General features: G+C 40.3%; 1 protein-coding gene across 9 annotated transcripts in view; it reads right to left on the bottom strand.

Moving 5' to 3' along the window:
- chd9 (chromodomain helicase DNA binding protein 9) overlaps positions 1-18,318 on the bottom strand; it is a 261,421-nt gene that overhangs the window by 85,090 nt on the left and 158,013 nt on the right. For all 9 annotated transcript variants that reach the window (XM_080186992.1, XM_080186995.1, XM_080186994.1 and 6 more), the window contains 6 exons: positions 15,570-15,684; positions 14,563-14,712; positions 10,966-11,034; positions 6,135-6,190; positions 4,436-4,553; positions 562-648 (listed from right to left, as the gene is read on the bottom strand). In XM_080186992.1, the coding sequence (XP_080043118.1) occupies positions 562-648; positions 4,436-4,553; positions 6,135-6,190; positions 10,966-11,034; positions 14,563-14,712; positions 15,570-15,684 (595 nt within the window). The remainder of the gene's footprint in view (positions 1-561; positions 649-4,435; positions 4,554-6,134; positions 6,191-10,965; positions 11,035-14,562; positions 14,713-15,569; positions 15,685-18,318) is intronic.

The following is an 18,318-nucleotide window of genomic DNA, read 5'->3' as shown; positions in this document are numbered from 1 at the left end:
CTTACTGAAAAATAAAGCATATCCACTTTTCATAAAAATGGTATCATAAGCCTGAGGAAGCTTCTCACGGAAGTCCTTTTAACTACAAACAGTGATCATATTTTGAACAGCATCATTCCACTTTAACTAACAAATGGATTTGTAATTATAATATCCAAGATACTGTCACTGTAGACAAAATCCAAACTTAATAGATATATGAACTATTTACAAATGTAAAATGGCACACGTAATATGGAAGAATTGATAATTATGCTCAGCAGTGGATATTTATAGATAAGCTTCCTATGCTCTTAGGTGCTATTTCAGCAAGGGAGAATTTGAACTCAGTCCAAAACATGAATTTGCGGTCATTAATGAACATTTATATTTATTATTTCTTAAGCATTTTGAAATACATAATAAAAACTGGGAGGAACCTTTTCTCCTTACCTCTTTAAAAAGAAAAAAATTAAGTATCTATTGAAAAATGAGAAACTGGGCACCTAGGCAAATGATTATCCATATTTTAAAATTGTGGTCCTCAATCAAATGTTAAACAAGGAAGATATAGACGGGTACCTCGCCAGTATCTGTGTCCTCACAGCATGAGTATTCCAATATTCTGTCCACTTCAACATAGTCCGGATTAAAAGGTTCGTCATCCATCTGAAAGTAGTTTACAGTGAAAAATATCATAAGTAGTTTGGAAATCTTATGCATTTACCTTCAGATATTTTATAAATGCAAAATGATTTTAGTTACGAATCGTAATTGTTTTTTTTCCCAATTCAATTTGATCACAGAGATTTCCATGCTTTTGGATCATGGCTGCATACAGAGTATGCCCTTGTATAATAGTTAACTAACTTCTGTTAACTTAAATAAAGAGAGTCAATGTTGGTATTGTACCAAATATATCTTAAGGTGAGATTTTTAGTGAAAAGACCATCCCTGTTAAAGGGATGCTAGAGGTTTAATTTTAATGGGGAGGTTCGAAGTCTACTTTCTAGTAAATGTTTAATTAGTGGATAACCCTGTCGCTAGCCTGACATATAGCTTGGAGTAATGGCCAGCTGGCCTTCAAGGAGTGGCCTACATTTTCCGGTGTTTTTCCAATTCCACATACAGCCTGTATGTTACCTGCTTTGACCGGGTTATGTCCTGCATATGGTTAGACCACATTTGATGCAGGGAACGTTGAATTATGCCACAACAGAGAAGTGTCTCTTCTTGCTAACAGCAGCCAGATCTGTTGTGAGTAGGAGTCCTTGCTCTGCTGGCAATAAGCCAGGTATGCATTGGCTCGTGTTCAGAGCAGTTGTTCAGCCATCATCCTGCCAGTCTATTGTTAAGAAGCATCAGGGCTGTGCAAAACCTGATTGTGTGCAAGAATGTGCCTTAGCTGCACCAATACTTGCTTGCCAGAATCAGATTTTTTTTTAAGATTGTGAAGTGTAAAGAATAAACAGCAAGGGATTCTTGAGTTGATCCTTTTTTTTTAATCCATTTTTCTGTAGGTGCCAGTATTAAGAGCTGGTTTCAGTGCCTTCTTCCAGTTTTTGTGAAGAATTGGCAAGCAGCATCTCACTCTCAGGAGCCAGATTTTGCGTGTCTGAGGTGCTCAGATAGACTGGATTGAGTAGGGTACTACTGCATTTTTAAACCTATTTGTGCATGGGATGAACGTCATTAGCATGGTCATCATCCCCAGCATTTGCTGCCAATCCCTGATTGCCCTTGAGAAGCTGATGGTGAGCTGCCTTCTTGAACTGCTAGGGTTCATTTGGCGTAGGCACACCCATGATGTTGTTAGGAAGCGAGTTCCACAACCAAGTCAGGTTGGTGGCTTAGAGGGGAACCTGTTGGTGGTGGTGTTCCTGCTGCCCTTACCCTTCTGATGGTATATGTTGGGGATTTGAAAAATGCTGTTTACGGAGGCTTCGTGAGTTTCTCCAGCGCATCTTGTAGATAGATGGTGGAAACCGAGATGACTGATGATTTGAAAAGAAAATTGGACTGGGCACTTGAGGGAAATAAGTTTGCAGGGCTTTAGGGATAGAGTGGAGAAACAGGACTGACTGAATTGCCAAACAGAGAGCCAGCATGGACTTGACAGGCTGATTGGCCTCAGTCTGTACCATAACTCCACAGAATGATTGTTTAAAACGCTGAATGAGGTGCCTATTAAGCAAGCTGCTTTTCCCAGATGGTATTAAGTTTCTCAAATGTTGTGGAAGTTGAACTTATCACACAAGTGGAGAGTATTCCAACACACCCTTGACCTGTCTCTTGTACATGTTGGACAGGTTTTGGCAAGCTACTTGCCACAAAATTCCCAGCCTCTGACCTGCACCTGTAGCCACAATTCTTATATAGCTGCCCAATTCAGGTTTTGGTCATCACTGAATGTCAAGGGGACTTGGTTAGATTCTCTCTTGTGGTTATTGCCTGGTGGTTTTGTGGTGCAAGTGTGGCTTGCCATTTAGCAGCCAAAGTCTGAATGTTGTCCAGATCTCCCTGCATTCAGACCGGGTCTGCTTCAACACCTGAAAAGTTCCGACTGGTACCACTGTCTAACACCCCATTTCTGAACTTACAATAAAGGGAAGGTGTCTTAACTCAAGTCTTGTTCCTCTATCCACCCCTATGCTCATTGACCCAGTCAACCATGCCTTGATTTTAACGTTTTTATTCTGGTTTTCAAGTCCCTCCATAAAGTTACCCCTCCCTATCTCTGTAATGTCCTTCATCCCCACAACTTAAGATATCTGCACTCATTTGTTTCTGGCTTCTTCTGCATAAATGTTCAACCATAGGTGGCTGTACCTTTCAGTTGCCTCATTCCCAAGCTCTGGAATGCACTTCTCCACCTCACTTGCCTCCTTTAAGACATTTCTCAAAATCTCACTTTCTGACCAAGATTTTTGTTATCAGACCTCACATTGCCGATGTGACTCAGTGTTATACTTCATTGTGTAATGCTCCTATTAAATGCCCTGATATGTTTCATTATGTTAACAGCACTATATAATTTTTTGTTGTTGCTATTGATGCAGAAGTGAAGATTTTAGGATACTACTGTAGGAACTCCTGCAGCACTGTTCTGGGGTTGACAGGATTGGTCTTCAACAACCACCACAAATCTTCCCTTTGTGTTAGGCACAACTCTTATCAGTGACCAATTTCTTAAAATTTTGCTAGCACCTTAATCATAGAATCGTAAAACCCTACAGTGCAGAAACAGGCCCTTCGGCCCATCGAGTTTGCACTGACCACAATTCCAACCAGGCTCCACCCCCATATCCCTACATATTTTACCTGCTAATCCCTCTAACCTAGGCATCCTAGTACACCAAGGGGCAATTTTAGCATGGCCAATCAACCTAACCCACACATCTTTGGACTATGGGAGGAAACCCACACAGACACGAGGAGAATGTGCAGACTCCACACAGAGCTGGGAATCGAACCCAGGTCCCTGGAGCTGTAAAGCAGCATGCTAACCACTGTGCTACCGTACCGCCCAACCACTGTGCTACCATGCCGCCTTAATGTCATACTTGTGTCACATGCAGCACTGCTATCAAGTGCAGTCAGCCTCACCTTGTATTCGAAAAGGCAGTTCTGTTTTGGAGACCGTCAGTCCCGATAGGGCTGATTTTACTGTAGATTTCACAGAGCACTGCAAGGTGCTGGAAGTAGACCTGGACATACAGTCAGTAATTATGGGGAAATTTGCCAGCCGGCTACCAAATAAGATGGCCTAGCCCTGATGGAGCAAACTGTCAAACTCCGAGATGACCTGGACATATCAATTTGAAGTCACTGGCACAGAGGAACTACAGAAGGATCATATTGTGAAACACTGGAGGCTTATCAGCACCTTGGGTGAATGCAAGTGATGTTTGAAGTTAGAGATATTAGTTAGAGTTTCTGTAGATTCACCTGTTACGGATATTTATAGTGGAAAAAATATGTACTGGAATGGCACGGTGGCACAGTGGTTAGCTGCAGGGTCCCAGGTTCAACTTTGGCCTTGGGTGACTGTGTGGAGTTTGCACGTTCTCCTCTATCTGCGTGGGTTTACTCTGGGTGCTCCAGTTTCCTCCCACAGGCCAAATGATGTGTGGGATTGGCCATGGAAAATTACCCCTTGGTGTCCCAAGATGTGTAGGTTAGATGGATTAACCATGGGAAATGTGTGGGTTTATGGGGATAGGACCAGGATAAGATACTTTGTCAGACAGTCAATGAAGAATCAATGGGCCAAATAGGTTTTTCTGCACTGTTGGGAAATCTATGATTTTATGATGATTCAAGCATGATCTTTGTCCTCATGCTAAGTTGGGAGATTTGGGACCTGAAGTGGGGTGATAGCAGCTAGAAAAGAGAGCTCTTCTTCTAGACAATGATACCTAGTCAGACTTAAGTCCACAAACACTTTAAAACTTACAGCTGCAAAGAAATTGCCTCTCTGTGCCTGTTTAATCTTGAAGCGGTTCACTTTCTGATGTATCCTTTTGTCTTTCATCAACTGTGCTTCTGTGGCCCATTCACAATGCAGGTATGAGCTAGAAATGAGGCATTAAAAGTCAATACCATAAATTTTTAATTAACTCCGCTTATTATAGCTTCAGTCATTGGTGTCAGTTTAACTTCACTGATGCGTTAAACTGAGCATTAACATCAAAGCAATAACCGATAAAACATAATATATATTTTACTAATTCTTAGTACAATCTACTATAGTGCACCAATGTATTTCTATAACTAATAACCTTAGCTTATACGGAGTTTTGCACTTCAACGAGCCAAACACAGCTGTACAAATTTTACATTTTTCATTCTGTGCATGCAAAGCAGCACTTGAGTTGGTGTAGATGACACACTAGGATTTGCTTAATAGATGGGGTAGGAATTTCCTGTCAAATTGTACATGGATGGGTATTACATATACACTTATGTACAGGTGGACACAAACCTCTTTCATTGGCAAAATATACTGCATCTAAATGCACCATTTTTTACCAAGGTGAAAACGTACACAAGACCAAATACAAAAACAAAGATTTCTGATCTTTCACTCATTATTGGTAGATAAAAGCCATGACATTTATAAGTGTGCGGCTGTTAATTGTGGAATAATACAACACTGAAGAGGTCATTCCGCCCATCAAGACAGTGCTGGTTTTTTGAAATTATTCAATTAGGCATGTTCCCTGCATTTTCCCCATTTTCATTTATTTATCCAAATTCCCTGTTAAAAATGATCAAATCCATTTTCACCATACTTGCAGGCAGTACATTCCAGACAATAACAACTCATGTTAAAAAGAATTCCCACGCATCCTCCTTTCCTACTTTAATATTTATTTGAGAATGGCACTTGGCATGCTTAAGAGGGTGCAAATCAACATTTGCTGCAATATCTACAAGGTTGAAACTTGGCAGTTTAAGAAAAAGCTCAAATTTCAGAGGTTTCAAAAAAAGAAACTCAAATTCTAGAGAATTCATGGTTCGGAGGTAGTCAAAATGGAACTTAACATTACAAAAGTGTATTTGTATCATTATAGCATCATCTGATTTAACAGCTGGAGCAAATTTCAAGTGGGCTATTTTGACACCTTCATCTCAACATCAGCTATCATGGAGACAGTGAAGAGGCCAAGAATAAATCATTTGTCCCATCATCGATAATACCAAATCAGTCCCAGACTCTTATAATTATGGCTGTTGCACTTATTTGTTTTTCTTCTTCCACAAGGTTTTTCACACCTAATTGAAAGTACGGGTTTAAAGCTTGCCAGTTTTAGTCCAGTGGCTAGATGTAACCCAAGGTAGTCAGCCCCAGGATGTCTGTGAATCCAATTTACCCTCCTAGTGGGAGCCACTAATCTCCATTTAACTTCCTGCAACAAAGTTATATATACACATTACCCCCACCATTTTTGTTTCTCAAACACATTTTGTAGCTAAATGCTGTGCAACCATCAGACAGTAACATACACATTGTATACGTAGATTCTTAATTAGATGACACAGAATTACATTTTGTGGTAGAAGTTTGCAGATTAAAAAACAGAATATCAAATGACCATTATCTTTAGCTCTGAAAAGGATTGTAATATCTAAAAAGTAGTATATTTACTTACTAGTTTTTGTATTTAACGAAGAACTCTTCAACATCAGCCATATGTCCCATGGCTACCTAAACAAAGAAGCTTTCCGATTAATATTACTTATCAAACATACATTATAAATGGCTATGGATATTTTGGGAAAAAGTAATGAGGTATCAGATACAACAACATTCTACAAGAAGGACCAACTGAGCTTCAGAAATTTCACGTGGTCAGCAACAGGGGACATCCTAGTCCAGTGAGCACTTGTTTCTTATGGAATCAAGTGTGACTTGATCCATGCAACTATCTGGAAATATATTACCACCTAGAGGTCGAACACAAACTTTTATTAGCTCATGAAATTGACAAAAGCCCCCTATCTCCAAGTTTGTGGATAGCTGAAGAATAAACATAACCAGATTTTGATGTTGATAATAAGCAATAAATCAGACTTATTAAAAGAGCAGTAGAATGTTATTGAGTACAACAAAATAAAAAGATCCAACAGTGCTAACTCTCCTAGTGTTACTAAGCTTGGGTCAATATTAATAAGATGAACTTATCTGTGAATATTTTATCTAACATTGATTGAGATAGATGCTAGTGACAATCATTTCAGAGAAACTGCAAAGCAAAATGTCTTCTCTGTCATCGTTTGCTCAGCAAATAACAGTAACTGTTACTTGCTGAGCAAACCAAATCCCAGACGGAAACTTGCCTTATTGATCATAACCTTTTTTTTAAGTATTCTGAAAATGAGGGAAGAATTACTGATTCCAGAAGCATCGAATTCAAGGAACACTTCTGGATCTTAAAAATATAAAAGGTCTATTAAGAAGAAAACAGAAGGACACAAGATTAAAGTTAAAAAGTCTTGCAAAACCTCCCCAAAAGAAACCACAAGGAAACACCTTCTTGACAACACTTCCTTATCCACCTTTACTCTAAAAATCCAGTAATATTACCCAAAGCAAAACTGCTGTCACTTTAGTAAAGGGAAAAAGAAAATTCTGAAATAAGATTACTTTAAAAAAAACTTTTCTGAGTTCTGAGCTTCAGATTTCATACCTTCTCTCAGTGCAAAACTGGTGCCAGGATATCTTTTCCACAAACCCAACACAATTCAACTTACCGGGCCATTTTCCCATCCCGCTTTTTGCTAGTGCAGCAGCCCAGGAGACTCATGTGGAGGCCATTCTGCGGGCTCTATATTTTAAAACATCATTAACGGGCCCAGGACTGAAATCTCCGGACCCTCTAGACTCTCTCCACCCCCCATCCCCAAAGGAGGGGATTTGGCATTGCCACTGGGTGTAGAGCAGTGCCAAGAGGGCAGGGTCTCTGGGGGTGATCGGTGGAGATGGGGGTCCCGTTGCCACTCTATATCTGGGCTGAGTGACAAAGGGGGGAGGCCAGCCACCCAGGCTGGCCATCGGGCAGAGGTTGAAGTTGGCCTGGACATATTTAGGCTATCAGCAAGTGAGCTGGCCAGCCATTGGGAGGCCAGCAGTGCAGGGCCACAGTGCCTACGCCAGTTTCAGCGCTGACAGATTGGCAGATGCGCAGTGCCACACTCAGTGCTATGCTGCCGGCCTCTCCTGCGAGAACAGGTCCCAACCACAGATTTTTCAAGTGAATTACACGAATACATTCTGCAGTAAACAGAGTATGGGAGATTCTGTTTGAAACTTGTGCTAAAAAAAGTGCAATTTACTCCAGTTTTTACACATATTCGATACTTAGAATTTTTTTGGGAGAATCGCCCCAAACATCTTTCGTTAAATATCCTTTTTCCTTTCACTTGCAATTCCATTGTCCTCAGCACCATTTTAAACTCAACTTTTCCAAAATATAAAAATCTTTCATGTTTTCTTGTTACTTACCCATTCAAGTCAAATAAAATGTAATAACCTTCCTATGTTTACTTATGAAATCTTTATGAAGTCCCTTACCACCACCACCCCCACCCTGAAGTATAACAGCTGGAAAGCCAAGTCCCTATCTATCAGCAAACACAACTTTCTAAACCCAGCTTATTTACTTATAAATCTACTTCACCATGGCCTCTTACATGCAATTAGCACTCAACACATTTTATCTCTCAACTCTTCCAGACAAGTTGTCTCTATTAATCTTTCTCCAGCTTAATTAACTAATTTTTACACACACCCTTCTTTACAGGGTAACAAAATATTAAAAAATAACATCCATCCTCCTGCTGTTAAGCTCTCCGACAAATGGCAACTTTACCTAACTAGAAGACGTTCTGCCACTCTCTGCTCCCATCAGTCATGTTATGGCACTCAGCGTGAACTGAAGCAACTGATGTTATCCACACATTAATAACTGAATCTAAATTCCCTTATTGCGACTGACAAATGTACCAACAAAACAGCTCAAACAAAATTGAAAGTTAACAAACTGAAACAGTTCTACACTTGGATCAATGGATAAATGCGTACGGTTCTGTGATGTGTATAGACCTTGAACTGTGTAAAACTTATAACAGCACCTACCTTAAGTTATATGAGAGCCAAGTGCATGGAATTATATATAAAAAAAACCAACAAATCTCTGCAATAAGCTTTTGCACCTCTGAATTTTTGCTTTGTGCCAGGTGTGCAGAGTTGGGAGAATTCAAATCTCCGTAAACCCAAATCCTGCAAACTACCGTAGAAGATCGGATTTGCATTCTGGGGTGGATAGGGGAGGTTTTATGGTAGTCCTGCCCATCACCCACAGAAAGAGTTCAGAGGTTTACAGGCAGGCTCCAGCACATTATCCCAGTTGTGAAAAAAGGAGTGAAACAAAAAACAGCTCTGCAGCCATCACCTCTACCCCATACACTCCCTATACCCCAACGACGCCAGTCCAGGCCATCTCACATCCCTTCACTAATCCATCGCTGTTTATATCCTCCATTTCAACCTATATCCCTCCAGCCACGCTCATACTCCTATGTCCTTAACACCAACCCAAGGTTCCCCCTCCTCCCCCAATCTTGGCTTTATACCCTCCCTAACTTCCCCACTATCCACCATGAACAGGCTTGTTGTGTTGAAAATAAACGTGCTTGCAATTTCACTCTGACGTAAGTTGAGGGTTAATATTATGGGATTTGTGCTGCACAGCTGAATTGCTTTCAACCTATCATTAGCTCTATGGGGTGCTTGTCAGTCCACAGTTTGAATGACAGCTTCAAGTGCTTTTTAAAGTCTTTCACAGAATCATAGAATCTTTACAGTACAGAGGGGGCTATCAGGCCATTGAGCCTTTACCAACCATAATCCCACCCAGGTCCTATTCCCATAACCCCACACATTTACCCTGCTAGTCCCCCCGACACTTGGGTCAATTTAGCATGGCTAATCAACCTAACTTACACATCTTTGAACTGTGGGAGGAAACCGGAGCACCCAGACATGGGGAAAAAGTGCAAACTACACACAGACAGTGATCCGAGTTTACCTCCTACAGAAGTAAAAAAGAGCAATGACCTATTTTAGGAAAGAACTTGTCCTCTGTTAGGTTTTCCCCAAAACACACTCCGTTGTGACACATCACTGAACGCACTAAATCACTTTCTTGGAAGCCTTCCATAGATGAGTATGTCTTAATGCCTTTAGGGACATAGAACAATACTGGGCCAGAAAGTATAATTTCCACTAATTGAACCCGACACAAAATTCGAGGGCTCCATTTTATTCCTCACACACTTTACTCTTATCTCACAAAAATATAGCCATCACCCTCTGAAACTTGTAGCACCCTCCACTCCCACAGCATCCTGACTGTTAATGTTAAAATTTTGCTGCAATAGGATATACACCAAGTTGGTAATTAAGCACAGCTGTCACCAATTGGGGAAGGATTAAGGAATCATTGCAAGAATAGATAAACCAATTCAGTCGATATCTGGCAAAGTCTCTGACTGCTTTGCTCTCTTGGAAATAAACATGTTTTAAAGGTACAGGCTAGCTTCAGACTCATTCTTCATCTGCAAACCTGAAGAACTTTGTTAGGATCTGCCACTCCATATCATTAATAAACATTAAAGTAATGATCCCAGAACAATGCTTCAAGTACTACACTTGCCAATTCTTTCCCTGCAACTGCTGATCCTTTCACCCATCAACTTCTGCATCCTCTGGATAAATCACTTCATTTCGTGAACTTCCCTCCCAAAATAATGAATTGAAGATTGCAAGCCAAATATTTAAGAAGAAAATTTTTAAAAATAAACTGATTGACAAAGTACAAATTATTGGGAGTTAAAACAGATTACTTTTAATGTTCTGTTTAACATTTCAACATTGAGTTCAAGGTTTTTTGTGGAAGTAACACTGCAGGAGATTAACTAGTCTCATAAATATTTTATAAAGTACCGTACTTAAAAGCTTCAAACATTATAAATAATTTCTGTACAATTATTTTGACGACTCTGGTGTGACGACCAATCACTTTTGTGTATTAATGCCAACAGAACAAGTTTCCGAGGCCTTAGTTTACAATCCACACAGCAGTAATTTTATCCAGCTGCATGGAGGAAACACAGGGCTTGCATCAAGCAGCAATTCACTTTCTTGCATTTAGAATACTTTGGACAGCTGATTGTCCAAACTGGGGAGGGTTTGGAAAATTCAGAAATTAGGACCTGGATCACATCAATTACAAATACTAATTTTAGATGATGTTCATCGCATTGTGTTAAAAACTAGTTAGGGGGTTAATAAAATGAGCTCCAACTTTCACAGCAAATACAAAATTATGATTATTGCAGATTAGGAAAAAGAAACACTTCTTTTGCAAACTAGATTAAGCAGATGAAGATTAATTACTTCCATATTGAAAATCTTCTCACCTCTTTTTTTACTAATCTTGAAGCCATAACTTTGTCTACAATTGCGGCATCTTCTTCACTAGGGTTTTCCTATGGAAGAGATACCAATTTTAAAATAATGTCTTAAAAACAAGATATTTCACTTCATATTGTCAACATAATTAAATGGCTCGAGAAATAATGCTTAAATACAAGACGACAAAAACATTAACAGGTAGAACTTCCGAGTAGCAGCATTGCCACTCCACTTCTTTTTTCTTGCCTTGCACAGGAGCGGCAAATTTTTTGCCTGATTCAGGTCAGGTAACAATGAAGTAGCTGAGTCCTTCCACAGCAAGCATGCTTAAAAGTCCAGCCACTTTGAGAAGCCAAGAGAAAGGTAAGTGGTTAGCATGGGTCTGAGGTAGGAAGGGCTGAGGGGCTGGGAGATTGAAGTGGTTCTTATCCTTTTGGTATTGGGAAATGAACCTGGTCAGGTGTCAGGTCTCTCAACGGGACAGCATTTTGGAGATAGTGATCATAATTCTATCTCCTTTAGTGGAGAGAGATAGGATCAGACAATTTAGAAGAGTGTTTAATTGGAGTAAAGGGAATTAGGAGGCTATCAGGCAGGAAATTGGAGGTTTAAATTGGAGAGAGATTTTCTCAGGGAAATGTATGGAAGAAATGTAGCAAATTTTCAGGGAATATTTGTCTGGAGTTCTGCATAGCAACGTTCCAATGAGACAGGGAAATTACGGTAGGTTACAGGAACCGTGGTGTACAAAGTCTGTAATAAATCTAGTCAAGAAGAAAAAAGCTTACAAAAGGTTCAGAGAGTTAGGTAATGTTAGAGATCTAGATATACGGCTAATAGGAAGGATCTTAAGAAGGAAATTAGGAGAGCCAGAAGGGGTCATGAGAAGGCCTTGGCAGGCAGAATTAAGGGAAACCCCAAGGCATTCTACAAGTATGCGAAGAGCAAGACGATAAGACATGAAAGAAAAGGATCTATCAAGTGTGATGGTGGAAAAGTTTGTATGGAGCCGGAAGAAATAGCAGAGGTACTTAATGAATACTTTACTTCAGTATTCACAATGGAAAAGGATCTTGGCGGTTGTAGTGCAGACTTGCAGCAGACTGAAAAGTTTCAGCACGTAGATATTAAGAAAGAGGATGTGTTGGAGCTTTTGAAAAGCATCAAGTTAGATAATTTGTCGCAACCGGATGGGATGAAGCCAAGGCTACTGTGGGAGGCGATGGAGGAGATTGCTGAGCCTCTGGCGATGATCTTTGCATCATCAATGGAGATGGGGGAGGTTCCGGAGGATTGTGGATGTTGTTCCTTTATTCAAGAAAGGGAGTAGAGATAGCCCTGGAAATTATAGACCAGTGAGTCTAACCTCAGAGGTTGGTAAGTTGATGGAGAAGATCCTGTGAGGCAGGATTTATGAACATTTGGAGAGGTATAATGAGATTAAGAATAGTCAGCATGGCTTTGTCAAAGGCAGATCATGTCTTACGAGCCTGGTTGAATTTTTTGAAAATGTGGCTAAACACATTGATGAAGGAAGAGCAGTAAATGTAGTACATATGGACTTCGGCAAGGCATTCGATAAGATGCCCCATGCAAGGCTTATTGAGAAAGTGAGGGAACATGGGATCCAATGGGACATTGCTTTGTGGATCCAGAACTGGCTTGCCCACAGAAGGCAAAGAGTGGTTGTAGATAGGCCTTTTTTTGTGTGGAGGTCGGTCAACAGTGGACTGCCCCAGGGACCTGTTCTGGGACCCTTGCTCTTTGTGATTTTCATAAAATGACCTGGATGAGGAAGTGGAGGGATGGATCGGTAAGTTTACTGATGACATAAAGGTTGGAAGTGTTGTGGATAGTGTGGAGGGATGTCAGAAGTTGCAGCGAGACATTGATAGGATGCAAGACTGGGTGGAGAAGTGACAGATGGAGTTCTACCCAGTTAAGTGTGAAGTGGTTCATTTTGCCAGGTCAGATAGGACGGCAGAATATAATGTTAATGGTAAGACTCTTGGCAGTGTGGAAGATCAGAAGGATCTTGGGGTCTGAGTTCATAGAACGCTCAAAGCAGCTGCGCAGGTTGAAGCTGTGGTTAAGAAGGCGTATGGTGTACTGGCCTTCATCAATCAAGGAATTGAGTTTAGGAGTCGAGAGATAATGTTGCAGCTACGTAGGACCCTGGTCAGACCCCACTTAGAATACAGCGCTCAGTTCTGGTCACCTCATTACAGAAAGGATGTGGAAGCCACAGAAAGAGTGCAGAGAAGATTTACAAGGATGTTGCCCAGATTGGGGAGCATGCATTATGAGGATAGGTTGAGGGAGCTCGGCCTTTTCTCCTTGGAGAGACAAAGGATGAGGGATGACCTGATACAGGTGTATAAGATGTTGAGAGATATTGATCGGGTGGATAGTCAGAGGTTTTTTCCCAAGGCTGAAATGGTTGCCACAAGAGGACACAGGTTTAAGGTGCTGTGGAGTAGGTACAGAGGAGACGTCAGGGGTAAGTTTTTCACTCAGAGTCCAGGGTGCGTGGAACGGGCAACGGTGATGGAGGCGGATTTGATAGGGTCTTTTAAGAGACTTTTAGAAAGTACATGGAACATAGTAAGATAGAGGGTTACAGGTAAGCATAGTAATTTAAGGCAGGGACATGTTCGGCACAACTTTGTGGGCTGAAGGGCCTGTCTTGTGCTGTAGTTTTTCTGTTCCTATGTTTTAATTTTTTCCAGGTAACTAGTCTGAGAGTTGGAACCATTAGAAGACTGATTTAAAATTGGACTATTGGGTGATTCTCAGGGCAGGGCAACTGCTCATCAGAAGTCTGAACTTCCTGGCAAATGCCATGTCGTCCTTGTGTGGGGATTTCTGGGAGTGTCACCGAGCACATCTTCTGGGATACACCCCCATGAGTATGAGCCCCTCAGAGATTGGAAGTTCTGAGCCATTAATTTGAATAACAAGCCATCTAATTCTGGGTTCAATAACAATGGCATTCATTTAGAATTCATTGTTTCACTGATTTGATTCTAATTGATATTCTGAAATTGTTGCAGTTATATTGTCACACTATCATCAAGATATCTCCATTCAGAGCAAAAGCAAAATAGATGACCAAGATGATTTTGCTCCAACATATGCATTTGCTGGAGACAAATTTAAGAAAATTACATCATTCACATGGCTACTAAATAACTGTTACAGTTTGTGTGACTGCTGTTTAAGTACTTGATTGTGTTAGTCTGAGAAAAAATGTAAGCATTGAATTTGAAGAATATGCTAAAGGAAAGTTGGGAATCAAACTGGACTTGACATTACAAAACAAAACAAAAATTGATTTCTCTGAAAATCTAACAATGAAAAAAATATAAACCAGAAGTGGAAGCCACTACATTGCAAAGAGCACTAGATATTCAATCCACTTGTTCTGAATATCCAGGAGAATAGTCAACCCATAATAATTAGTGCATGTTTTAATAAAACATTCAACAGTGAACATCAATCAAATTATAACAGCTGGCAGTATTTATCTAACTTACTTTAGTAATGTCCTCAAAATTCTCAGCCGTTAGACATTGCTACAACTGATAAAATTGGGGTCTCACCACAAACAACTGCACAGGTTGCTCAGCAGGTAGAACAGCACCAGCCCTGGATTTCCCTTTAGCAGTTAACCCATCATCATCATCTGAAATCTTCATCCCAGTATCTTCGTTATATTTCTTTCTTTTTACTTGCCTGTTCGATCGTCTCTTCTGCAAAATTAATTACCACCTTAAAATCACCATTACAGTTTTTAATTCCCATAATCAAAACCAATGCACTAAGTTGAATACATTAGGTGATTAAATTTCAGCATTTTGATGCGGTCACATTAATAAACAGATGATTTGTTTTAGGAAAAAAAAATACCTTCACTACTTAACTCAGTTGACAACAAGAAAGATCCTGTAAAGAAAGCTGATCAGCAATGAAGAAGCCAAACATTAGCAGACAATATTTAAAACACTACACATTTGCAATTTAGAGAAGAACTCTCATTGTCAGCACATGGCAGTTGTACCTCATTTGGGAAGAGTGAAGGATTGGTCACAGAAAGAGTGGTAGTGAAAGAAATCATGAAAGCAGAAGAATAATCAGTGAACATTTTATTTTGCTGTATCTTTTATCCATTTTTCCTGCTTTTGCTTAAGTTTTTCCCCTGCCTTTGCTTAGATTTTTTCCCTCTTTCTTTCTCCTTTACTTACTCTCCATTCATTCTCCATCTTACGCCAATCCATGTCCTCTTCTCCTGTCTCTCTGTTAACATTCACTCCTCCTCTCCCTCCTTAATGCTGACCTCCAACCCCTCTTTTTCCTCACTTTGTCTTTCATCCAGCAATGCCTTTTCCACTTTCTCTCCCTATATTTCCTCATCTAGACTACCTTCCACCAGCACTCATCTTCTTCACCCAGCCATAACACTTCCTCTTTCCAATCATGACTATTGCCTGTCTTGCCCCACACTCTACTCCCTGTCCTGCCCCAAACCCTTCACCCACTGCCCTGTGTCACCATACCAGCATTACGAAGTAGTTTTGTTCCCCTGAAGCACTGCAGGCTAAAATCTTACTTGACATCCAGAGATGGGTTCTTTCTTTATAGATGGCGTGGCAATCTGTTCGGTGTCCGACCCCTCTTCCGATGAATCATTCTTCCTTTTTTTCCCCAGTGTGATTATGATTTTGCTGTTGAATCAATTTTCAATAAATTAGGTTCTTCCAACACATGTAACCAAGATGTTCATGTTGGGTGAAGGGGAGTAATACCCATACTAATAATTATGGAGGAAAATAGCAGTCATTAATTACTGTGTCCAGTGATAGGATTAACAGAGACAAATCACAAAAGCTTACACAATGTTTAACTGCAGGATGGTAAGCAGCTAGTTCCAGACACCTGACCTTCAGATAAGAAAGGGAGAAAGTTGCTATGCTGGGAGTGGCCTTTAAACCTGGCATTGGAAAAGGGAGTTGATTCATGCTCTAACATTCAGACACAGCTGGGATGTTTAAAAATAGTTCCTAACAATACCCAATTGATGCAATTAAAAACCTCTCACCAATTGGACATTATAATTAAGCAAGTGCAAGGTGATTGTGATTGGTTTTTAAAAACTGTACTTTTTAAATGATGCAACTTTGATTAATGAATGAGTGGATAGAGACAACTTCCAGACTTTTATTGGTATATGCTAATTACTTGTAATCAAATTTAAACTTTAATTGCTTATGCATTTCTGAATTTCTCACTTGGAATGATCTGAATGACTTCATTCAGAGTCCTATTGCTCCAGTCTTCTAATAAATTCATTCCGACATCATTCCGTGAATTTTTCTGGCTACTTGAGAGGAACAACAGTTTTAAATACTCTAAGAAAACCATGGTGACAGCCGCGTAACACAGGGCTAACTCAGTAGAGTCAGAGTCATAGAGGTTTACAGCATGGAAAGAGGCCCTTCGGCCCAACATGTCCATGCCGCTCTTTTTTTTAAGAAACCCCTAAGCTAATCCCAATTGCCCACATTTGGCCCATATCCCTCTATTCCCATCTTATCCATGTGACTATCCAAATGCTTTTTAAAAGACAACATTGTACCAGTCTCTACTACTACCTCTGGCAGCTTGTACCAGACACTCACCACCCTCTGTGTGAAAAAATTGCCTCTCTGGACACTTTTGTATCTCTCCCCTCTCACCTGAAATCTATGCCCTTTAGTTTTAGACTTCCCTACTTTTGGGGAAAGATATTGACCATCTAGCTGATCTGTGCCCCTCATTATTTTACAAACCTCTATAAAATCACCCCTCAGCCTCCTACGCTCCAGAGAAAAAATCCCAGTCTATCCAGCCTTTCCTTATAACCCAAACTATCAATAATATCCTTTCTATAATAGGGTGACCAGAACTTCATTCGGTATTCCAAGTGTGGCCTTACCAATGTCTTGTACAACTTCAACAAGACACCCTAACTCCTGTATTCAATGTTCTGACAGATGAAACCAATGCAACAGTTGAAAATATGAAATTGTACAATACTTGATCTTAAGCAGAGATGTGGTGTGGGGTGGGGTGAGGTGATGGTGGTGGAATAACTGATTAATTTGTGCGCTTATCAAGAAAATAAATATCAGCGCTAGGGCGTGGGACACTTTACTTCATTCACAATGTATACACTCCCTTATCCTGTTATCTCCAAGTCGGTTGCAGAGATTTTATCACTAAACACCATAAAGCATTTCACAGCAGTGTACCATTATGCTGGTTCAATGATCACATCAGCCATTTCTAAGGTTCTGAAGTACTGCCAATTAACACAAATAGTTTTGCACCATGAGTGTATTTCCACCAGGACCAGCATTAATAATTAATAATATTACCTGAAATCAGTATGACGGCTCACTGGCATCAGAGCCTACTTGTTGGAATATTGACAACAATGGCACTCTTGGTTCTTATTGTAACTGGAGTTAAGTTAAGCTGATAGGATTTGGATGGTGGGGCCATACCGGTAACAACGCATTAGTGAGTTTTGTACTCTGCCCAATTGATTTCCATTGAATACTTCCCAAAACAAATTCCTACCCTGCTGTATTGCATTTGTTTTCTTTCCAGCCATTTTCATCCCCACTTCACCTTAAATGTGCTGTGAGTGAAGAGGGTGACTGGCTATCCCCCACAGCTCATCCATGTGTCATCGTGAGAGAGAACTTGGCCAATGAGTGGCTGCTGGCTAATTAATGATTAGCACAGCTGAGCCTAATCCCTCGCGCTTGCTTGCATGCATGCACGTGCACACGCACACACACGAGGCCTGCTGGATAGCAATCAGAAGAGGAAACACTGGCCAATTTTATTTATTGAACTTGGAAAGATCAATCACTGCAGCCCAGAAATTGAATCTGGCCCAGTAAGCTGCTTCTCGTAGGTAACGATGAACACAATATCCCTTGGCTTTTGTCTGAACAGTTAACCATGTTCTTCCGTGATGACTATGACACTTGCACTCCATCCCACTTTTGCCAAAGTTTATGCCACCAAAAACCCTCATGTCCAGATTGGGTTTAGCCCCAACAAATGCAAAAATAAAGCTTAGTGCCATGGAAACACCTTCAGGAAGGTGCACCATTTTCACCATAACTTCATTGCAGTGTTGATGGAAACCTACTTGTGACATAATAAATAAACTAAAAATCACAAACACAGTATATTGGAAAATCAGTAAAACTGTTCACCTAGTAAAACTTAACTGAGCTTCAAATTGATTGCAAAGCCTAAGCTTATTTCAAAACATTCTTGATTAACAGCGCTACGCTAACCAA

The sequence above is a fragment of the Carcharhinus amblyrhynchos genome, chromosome 4, assembly GCF_965287045.1.
Source record: "Carcharhinus amblyrhynchos chromosome 4, sCarAmb.v2.hapA, whole genome shotgun sequence".
In the NCBI taxonomy this organism is placed as follows: domain Eukaryota; kingdom Metazoa; phylum Chordata; class Chondrichthyes; order Carcharhiniformes; family Carcharhinidae; genus Carcharhinus; species Carcharhinus amblyrhynchos.
Note: the sequence above shows the minus strand (reverse complement) of the source record. Positions and strands in the feature narration are given on the sequence as shown.